At 43.0% G+C, this 10,083-nt stretch overlaps 1 protein-coding gene across 1 annotated transcript in view; it reads right to left on the bottom strand.

Annotated features, from left to right (window-relative positions):
* Positions 1–4,219, bottom strand: part of SHISA8 (shisa family member 8) — a 110,984-nt gene extending 106,765 nt beyond the window's left edge. Inside the window, exon 1 of the mRNA XM_056523712.1 lies at positions 3,337–4,219. Coding sequence (XP_056379687.1) covers positions 3,337–3,848 — 512 coding nt within the window. The 5' untranslated portion in view covers positions 3,849–4,219. The remainder of the gene's footprint in view (positions 1–3,336) is intronic.
* Positions 4,220–10,083: the final 5,864 nt, after the last annotated feature.

Here is a 10,083-nt window from a genome sequence, read left to right on the forward strand (position 1 = left end):
AGAGATACACTATAAATTATTTTTATAAATAGTATACAGTTTACATAAGTAAAATAATGCTTTATTTACAAACATATATTACCGTTTACACTAACAATAACCAGACGTCATCAGAAGACAATACTGTAACAGCAATAGTGGTTTGACATACATCATATCTTCATATAATGCAGCCATCTTTGACCACATCTTACAACCCCATAACATGCAAATGTCCCTTGACTGGTAACTATGAATAATTGCAGCTAAATATGAACACACATGCAGAAGAAAATGTTACAACTGTTTGATATCATTTTGGTAAATGGTAAAAATATGCGATAAGGGCGATCAATAGAAATGTATAGGTCAAAAATGACTACATTCAGACACCTGGTAAAATATAATAAGCACAATGTATACAATGTATCCAGCATAATCTCATTTCCCTCTAAGGGTGCGTTCACACTACGGAATTCCCGCGGAATTCCACGAGTGGAACTCCGCGAGCGGAATTCTGAGGTGTGAACTTAACATTGGTGTGAATGGGTCTCCGCCAGACCCGTTCACACTGCGGAATTTCCACCGCTGATATTGTTCCGCGCAAAGAAAGAACATGTTCATTCTTTGTGCGGATTCTGCGAGCACTGCATAGCAGTCAATGGTGATGTCTCAGTGCCCCGCGGCCCTAGCGCCGAAGCACCTACGGCGGCGGAATTCTGTGGAATTCAGCGAGCGGAGATTCCGCAGTGTGAATGCACCCTATGACAGTGGTTTCCAAACAGTGTCTCCAGCTGTTGCAAAACTACAACTCCCAGCATGCCCGGACAGCCAAAGGCTGTCCGGGCATGCTGGGAGTTGTAGTTTTGCACCAGCTGGAGGCACACTGTTTGAAAAACACTGTTCTAGGACTATAAAGGTACCGATATAATATAAATTATAATAAATACAATGTAGCCAGTATAGTACTCATTTCCCTCTAAGGCTGGGTTCACATCACGTTTTGTTAAATACGGTTCCCGTATACGGCTGGGAGGAGGGGGGCGGGGCTTAATCGCAGCACCCGCACTCAGCCGTATTCGGGAACCGTATTTAATGCATGTCTATGAGCCGACCGGAGTGAACCGCAGCCTCCTGTCGGCATCGTTTTCGGCCGTATGCGGTTTCCCGACCGCAGGCAAAAACGTGGTCGACCGCCTCTTGGCCTACGGTCGGGAAACCGCATACGGCCGAAAACTAAGCCGACAGGAGGCTGCGGTTCACTCCGGTCGGCTCATAGACATGCATTAAATACGGTTCCCAAATACGGTTGAGTGCGGGCGCCGTGATTAAGCCCCGCCCCCCCACCTCCCGGCCGTATACGGGAACCGTATTTAACAAAACGTGGTGTGAACCCAGCCTAAGACAGTGTTTTCCAAACAATCTGTCTCCAGCTGTTTCAAAACTACAACCCCAGCCTTCGGCCGTCCAGGCATGCTGGGAGTTGTAGTTTTGCACCAGCTGGAGACACACTGTTTGGAAAACACTGTTCTAGGACTATAAAGGTACCGATATAATATAAACTATAATATATACAATGTTGCCAGTATAATACTCATATCCCTCTAAGACAGTGTTTTCCAAACAGTGTGTCTCCAGCTGTTTCAAAACTACAACCCCATCCTTCGGCTGTCCGGGCATGCGGAGTTGTAGTTTTGCAACAGCTGGAGGTACACCGTTTGAAAAACACTGTTCTAGTACTATAAAGGTATTAATACAAAATAGGCTGCGTTCACACCAATGTATTTTTCTCCAGTGTTCCGCTCTGTCATTGATCAGAACAACAAAAATAACAGTGGGGGCAAATCCCCACATACATGCCAGACATCAACAGCACCTGGCAGACCCCCATTTACTTTAATTGAGTCCATTTGGTTTCCATGATGATGTCTGATATTCTAAGTTATTTCGTGCAGGATTTTTGACAGAATCTGCTTCCAACGGATTTTAACACGTCCAATCCTGAACACAGAAGGATTGGACATGTTAAAATCTGTTAGAAGCAGATTCTGTCAAAAATCCTGCATGAAATAGCTTAGAATCTCCGACATCATGTAGTCGCCATCTCCCCTTTCCTATTTCAGAACACATGCACACTTGGCTAAGCGGAGTGTGCATGTATATGGGAGGATCAGAAGATAGCTGATGGCTGACAGCTATCTGAAGTGATATGGCCAGCCTCAGGCTATGTTCTCAGGACGGAATGTCTGTGCAGAATTCCTCCAGAATATTTTGCATGGACATTCCGCTGCAGCAGAGTCTCATTGATTACAATGGGATTCTGCTGCACTGTTCACAGGGTGGAATTTCCGTGACATCCCAATTCCGGCGTCTACAAAAAGAATAGACGTGTCTATTCTTTTTTTTGCGGATTTCGCTCGTAAATGCATTGCTGTCTATGAGCCTGCGCATTTCGGAGCGGTCATAGTGCCCGCCGGTTTATTTAAATGTGCAGAATGTTTTCCGAGCAGACATTCCACACATTTTAAGCCGTGTGAACATGGCCCAAGGCTATGGCCTTACACACGCAAAATGAACTGTACATTATGTTCAGTGGGGATTCCGCTGTCCCACTCACACGGCGGAATTTCCGCTACAAAATTTCTGCCGCAGACATTCCGCAAAAACATTGAAGATGTCTTTAATTTTGTGGAATTCCACTGCGGAATCCCATTACACTTAATGGGTCTTTAAATTTCGGCAGAATTCTGTGTTTTCAACGTTTTCAGCACACAGAAATTCCGCCAGAATCCCACAAAACGACATATAATCCGCAGGAAGTCTTGCAGAACGTAATTTGAGCGGAATAGCAGAACTTTCCCTGTGTTAACGTAGCCTAAGGCTGAGAACACACTCAGTTTTTTTGCAGTACAGCTAACCACTTGGTTACCACGAAAACTTCTGTCAATTTTGCATTTTCACTGAGAACTGCAACACGACCCCTCAAAGTTCCACCATGATATCCCTGTATTTTTTGCAAAAGATGTAAAGTCGCCTGTGACCTAGTTTAGCAAAGGGAAACCCTACACACTAATGCCGCAATTTTACAATAAGCCACCATGTTGTTCTAACATGACCATTGTATTTAAATCGATTGCAACTCTTACCTTCCAGTTAGTTGCTATCATAGCTATACTCCTACAAAACAGTTTTTGTGTTACCTATGCCAAAATGTGACTTAAAAGCACATTATTGCCATGTAACCATCAGTCGCACACCAAACACTAACCAAAGTCTATATGAGCCCGAACCTACACAACTCGGCTAAACAGGTGTAAACACAGAACTGCTGACATGTACCATTAACAATTTCCTTACCTAGATACATTCATGTCAGTTTGGGGCCGTTGAGTCTTTTCCACAGCCAACTTAGTGAAGATTCCTATAAGCACCATTAGGGCCGCCACACCGCAAATGATGTACACAATCATGTTAGTCTTGTCTTTGCTGGGGTCTTCACTGGAGTCTTCCCCTCGGGCAGGTGGTTTCCCCGGATTAGCCCAGTTTGGAGTGTCATAGTTGGAGCACATACTTTGGTCCAGTCTTCCATGCTTGAACTGACAGCAGAAACGGTATCCGCAGGTTCCACAGCAGTACAAATAACTGCTGGCATTGCAGTTAAATGGTGGGTCCCATTGACCCATCACATCATAGTAGCCCCTACACCTGTCGGCCTCTGCAGGTGTCTCTGTAGGCAATGGAGGTTTAGAGGTTCCTGGTACTGGATTCTCAGCCAGACCTGCTTTTGTGTTTTTGGTCCTTGCTTGCACCAAACAGGGATGTAGGAACATGAGCCAGCATATCCCAAGCCACACAAAACACTCCATCATATGAGGCTTTCTTTAGAGGACACTTTTGCTATCTATAGGCACAGCGTTGTCTGTCCTACCTTTTTGCGACAAAGCGGCTGATTCGTTCACAGAAGCAAATTAGTAATGCAAGTGTTTTCCAGCAGGACGGGTGGGATCACCCAAAAACATGGACTAGTTATTGCAAGAACAATTCTTCTATCCAAAAAAAGACTAAGAATTTAGCCCGGAGTAATCTACCTCTATGAGGCTTTCATCTTTTTCCATCACCAAGTTGCTCTTTTTTTCTTGGAGCTTCCAGTTTTCCTAAGGTTCTGGAAGTGAGTTGTCTCTTTGCTGAGAGGGAGGAAAATGTTCACAGATCATGAGCTTGATTCATCCATCCATGCGCACAGATAGATCCTGTGTGCGCTCTTTCCGGAGTTTTGGCTGCCCCCTTGCTCTGCTGTGAAATGCTGGCTTCCAGCCAGTATCTGGGGTGGTAGGTGGTGACAGCAAGGACAAATAAGACAAGACTGAAAAATGAGGTGCAGCCTATTAAAAACAGTGCAACAGTATATGAGATATAATATCGGTGCAGTCAGAATGCCTGTGTCACTTGTATCCTCCTTCCACAGTTTATATTTAATATTTTTTTATTTGAAAGGAGTTTTACAGGATTTTAGAATGATTCTTTGTTTCAGCACAGAGTAAAATAAAACCGTATTCATTTTCTATATATTTATTTCCTACTTTCTTTTCTTTTATTTGATTTATATATTTTTATTATACTGGTGCACCAGTATTTACCTATAGAAATACATTTTTATAATAGAAATAAATGTATATATTGTTGTTATCAATGACTGTATGGTAATACGCCATATGTACTGTTTTATTACTTTCGATTTCTGATACTAGCTATGGTTTGAACAATATTTTGTATTTAAGATCTTTGTTAAAGGAGAACTACGGGATTGAAAAATGTATCCCCTATCCTAAGGATAGGGGATAAGTTTTAGATCGCGGGGGGTCCGACTGCTGGGGCCCCCCGCGATCTCCCGTACGGGGCCCCGGCTCTCTGGTTAGAGAGGGCGTATTGACCACTGCACGAAGCAGCGGCCGACACGCCCCCTCCATACATTACTATGGGAGAGCCGGAAATTGCCGAAGGCTCTCCCATAGCAGTAAATGGAGGGCGCGTGTCAGCCGCCGCCTCGTGCGGTGGTCGACACGCGCTCTCTATGCAGAGAGCCGCAGCCCCGTACGGGAGATTGTGGGGGGCCCCAGAGGTCGGACCCCCCGTGATCTGAAACTTATCCCCTATCCTTAGGATAGGGGATAAAATTTTCAATCCCGTAGTTCTCCTTTAAACCTGCTCAATCACACAGTGGAATTTCCGTGCGTATTTCTGTGGAAGTATTTTGCCAGAATTTACAGCACATTATTTAATGGGATTATACTGTCCCATTCACACAGCAGAATTTCCAATTCCGCAAAATTTGCAGAATTACAAGTGGAATCCCATTGAACTCAATGGGGCTTGAATTTCGGCAGAATTCTGTGTTTAAAGAACACAGAAATTCAGTGAAAATTCAGCCGCAAGCTTTGCTGAACTGAATTTGTGCGCAACCGCAGGAAATTCCGTCCCGTAAACATAGCCTTAAGCAGATGTAGCCTATGTAATATAGCCAGCATATTACATTAGTGTCACCTGCACTAACCTGTTGGTACATACAGGTGGTACATACAGCATGGGCAGAGCTTAGTGACGTCACCGCTGCTGTTGTCTGCCGGGTCCCGCTGCTAGCAAACAGCACCGGTGACGTCATTAAGCTCCGCCCATGCTCCAAGTCGGGCACGGAGTGGAAGATATGGTGGAAGATTTCGGAAGAACCACAGCACGGAACAAGGTAAGTATGGTTGTCATCAGTGTCACCTGCACTACATGTCTGTACCGACAGGTTAATGCAGGTAACACTGAAGACAGATTTTCTTTAAAATGTAATGTTATTGATCCCACATGGTGAATGGCATAAATGAAAAAACAAAAAACAAAAAAAATACATTTTTGGTCACATTCCAGAAACAAAAATATAAAAAGCTATCACATAAAAGTTGCCAAACAGTTAAGCAGGCTTAAAAGTTTTTACCTTGCTTGGTTGGTTCTTCATCCAGACCTAAAGAAAACTGAAGGGAAACTTATGTTTGGGAACTCCAAATTTATGTAAAACAAGTTTTTGCATTTTCAAGCAGGTGCCCAGACCGCCCACTCCTCCAGCTGCATCTGCAGACTGGTAGACAATTTGGGCAGATTTATTTACAGTCCACTTTCACATTCATTTCTAGGTTTAATGTTACATCAATCTACTATATATACTGTAATATAACCGGCTGCTTTAAATTTAGTTTTTGCTTTTTTAACATTTTGTTATGCTTTATTGTAATTGTATTAAATATCAGTGCAGAAATGCTATAAAACATCTGATTCATGACACCATTAGATGACCCTGCTGCTCAGAACTAGACCAAGCTTCATCACCTGGGGGTAGAGACCATCTTTCGGATACATGCTGTTAACACTGCCTGTCATTTCCAGTAACCAAGCAACTTTAATTACTAGTGTCCAGCTGTCACAACACATTAGCTATAGTGAAGAGGGAGCACGCATTGACACACATGCATGTACAATACATATTTTTACTGTCTGTATATACTTTGCTAGACTTTAGTTGTCTTACGATGAATACGAATAATCAACTGATACAGTTTTAGAGGAGATACTGATTATTACATTAATAATTTAAAGCAGAATACGTAAAACATATCAGTTGTGTGAAATTATTTTCTGAAGCCCTAAAGCTGCAAAACCACATGGACATATTCCCACTGGATACTCGAATAGGTTTAGAAGTCACTCATTCTAACAATAGATAGGTAGATAAATATCTCATATAAGCATGAACATAGTAAGTAAATAAGAATATACACTTATTGCCCAAAAAAAATATTGACAAATATTGCACCCAGATTTAGGTCTGATTAGACACTGGGCCTTGCCACCAGAGGGCCTAAAAGTGCTTCCCCTGCTGCCCTATTAAAAGTCTATCAGGGACTACTTTTGTATAGTGTACCTCTTACTGAGAGAACGCTGCCTACTAGACATGCCTCTACGACACAATCAAAGACATTTTGTCCAATTGACAGAATTTGAGAGGAAGGTGTTTCATTGGACTAATAGAAGCAAGACGGGGGTTGCCAAGTGTGCCAAGTTGCCAAATGTGACAAGTTTTAAGAACAAAATAATAATAATAATATTTAAAAAAAATATATATATATAGTTGTTGTCTGCAATAGAGTTAATGATAAGAGCTATAAAGTTTTCTGAATAACTCTTAAAGTAGAAAGATGAGAGTTGTCATGAACACATTAAGACCATATGTTGACACTAATGGAGATGGCAGATACAACAATGTACTAAATATGAAATAGGTTTAAACATAACAAATGGTTTCCTGACCTGGTCAAAGCTTCTATGCTGGACTCTCCCAAAGATAAGCACCCCCCCCCCCCCCCCACCATGAATCAGGAATGGACAACCATGGGAGCTAAACCGACAAGATCTTTCAACCGCACTCCGATTGGTTCTCACCACCGATCAAGATCACCAACCTGAAGATCCTCGCCTATTTCTGACTGACTGTTCTGATCTACTTCAACTGACATGGTAGTAATGTACTTCCGAATGAGACGCTGCTGTGGCAGCTCTTCTGCCCTTCACTACCTACCTCTTTCTTCTTCTTCCCCCCTCAGTTTCCTCCTCTTATCCATCCCCTACTCAAATCTCTTCACCTGCCTTCCCCTCTTTCCCTTCCTTTTCTCTTCCCCCCTTTATCCCTCCCATGGACACCACTTGTCCCAGCCCTCTTGGCAGGGGAAACTGCAATGAGGTTGTGACATCGTTTTTTTTTTTCTCTCTCTTTTTGCAATTCTTCTATTCCCTTTCTAGGGTTGCTGATTCAGACTCCTCAACCTTCGGCACAATGAGTCTCCCAGTGTTATGAACTGTCCGACAGCACATCTTCAAATGTCGGGTGAAAAATGTAATGTACCGTTTCATTTTGTGCTTGCTAGAACTCACAATATAGTTAGAATTGGGTAGATATATAAGTCAGGGTGAGATAATGGTCTATGCTTAGTATTCTCTATCCTCCCGTGACTATGGTTATACCTCATATGTCCATTCCCTCGTTGGCCACAGTGAACCCTTGGGTTCGGGCCTGTTCTACCAGAATGCAATTGTTTATTGTTTGTTTATTATTTATGATTTGTTTTGTACTACTGATGACTGCTGGTTGGATGGGAGGGATTCACAGGGTTGTATGTCTCGGACAATCATTGGCATGGAAGCGGCGTTAAGGGGACTTAAATTATGGTCTTTAAAATCTCTACTTTAAATGTAAAGGGTCTTAATAGCCCTTTTAAGCGTAGCCTGTTCTGGAGAGAGTGCCACCAGCTAAAATGCAACATCATTTTTGCGCAGGAGACCCATCTGCTGGAGGCTGATACTCATAGGGTTAAGAACAAGAGATTCCCTCATGTTTATTTTACTCCCAACAGTAAAAAGAAGAAAGGAGTTCTTATAGCAATTAGGGACACAGTGGCATTTACACTTATCAATTTTGTTTGTGATGCCTATTCTAGGTATATATTGCTAAACAGCAAAATCAATTCAGTGAAATACACTGTTGTTGCACTGTATGCCCCTAATAAGAAACAAGGTAAATTTCCTTCCCATGTACTGCAGGTATTCTCTAAAAATCGCTACGGGGCCTTGGTACTAGCTGGGGATTTTAATGAAGTATTGTCCCCCTCAATGCATAAAAGTCCAAACAAGCCATATGACAGACACACCGACATACATAACATTTTATTTAGGGAAGACTTATATGATTCATGGAGGGCCTTAAATGCGAATGATAGGGACTACACGTTTTATTCCCATTCCCACAATATTTATTCCAGTATTAATATGATCGTGGTTGATAAGTGGCTACTTCAGAGGGTGACGTCCTCCTCTGTTGGAGTAATAACCTGGTCTGACCATGCACCAGTGACTATTGCAATCACGGAAGACTTCAATGTCCCTCCAAATTCATTGTAGAGGATTAATTACTCTCTCCTTTCTGACCTAGCCACTTATAGCACTATCGAAAAGGAATTGGTTGAATTCTTTACTAGTGTTGCTTGCGAATATTCGCAATGCGAATTTTATTCGCGAATATCGCATATTCGCGAATTTGTGAATATTTGCGAATATAGCGCTATATATTCGTAATTACGAATATTCGTTTTTTTGTTTTTTTTTATTCACAGTACACATCACAGTGATCACCCCTCTCTGCTTCCAGCTTGAGTGGTGTAAAGAAGGCTCTAATACTACTGTGTGAGACTGGTGTGCGAATTTTCGCATATACGAAAATTTGCATATGCTAATTTTCGTATATGCGAATTTTTGCTTATGTTAATTTTTATATATGCTAATTTTTGCATATGTTAAAACGAGAATATTACGAACATGCGAATATTCGCAAATATATGACGAATATTCGTCCATATATTCGCGAATATTCGCGAATTTGAATATGGCCTATGCCTATGCTCAACACTATTCTTTACATTGAACATATCCAGTCACACTAATATATTCACTAACTGGTGTGCCCATAAAGCAGTATTGAGAGGCACATGTCTTAAATTGGCTTCAGCCCCCCAAAAAATGAGGCTTGCCAAAACGACAGACCTCCTCAACAAAATCAAAGCCCTAGAAGAAGAGTACAAATCCACGAGAGACCCCACATTATTGAAAGACCTGACTACCATCCGCTTTCAGTTGTACCAACTTCTTAAACAGACGAATGTTACGCCGAGCGCTCCGGGTCCCCGCTCCTCCCCGGAGCGCTCGCTTCACTCTCCCCGCGGCAGCGCTCCGGTCACGTCCTCTGACCCGGGGCGCTGCGATTCCGCTGCCAGCCGGGATGCGATTCGCGATGCGGGTAGCGCCCGCTCGCGATGCGCACCCCGGCTCCCCTACCTGACTCGCTCTCCGTCTGTTCTGTCCCGGCGCGCGCGGCCCCGCTCCCTAGGGCGCGCGCGCGCCGGGTCTCTGCGATTTAAAGGGCCACTGCGCCGCTGATTGGCGCAGTGGTTCCAATTAGTGTTTACACCTGTGCACTTCCCTATATCACCTCACTTCCCCTTCACTCCCTCGCCGGAT

Source organism: Hyla sarda, chromosome 6, assembly GCF_029499605.1.
Source record: "Hyla sarda isolate aHylSar1 chromosome 6, aHylSar1.hap1, whole genome shotgun sequence".
Lineage (NCBI taxonomy): Eukaryota > Metazoa > Chordata > Amphibia > Anura > Hylidae > Hyla > Hyla sarda.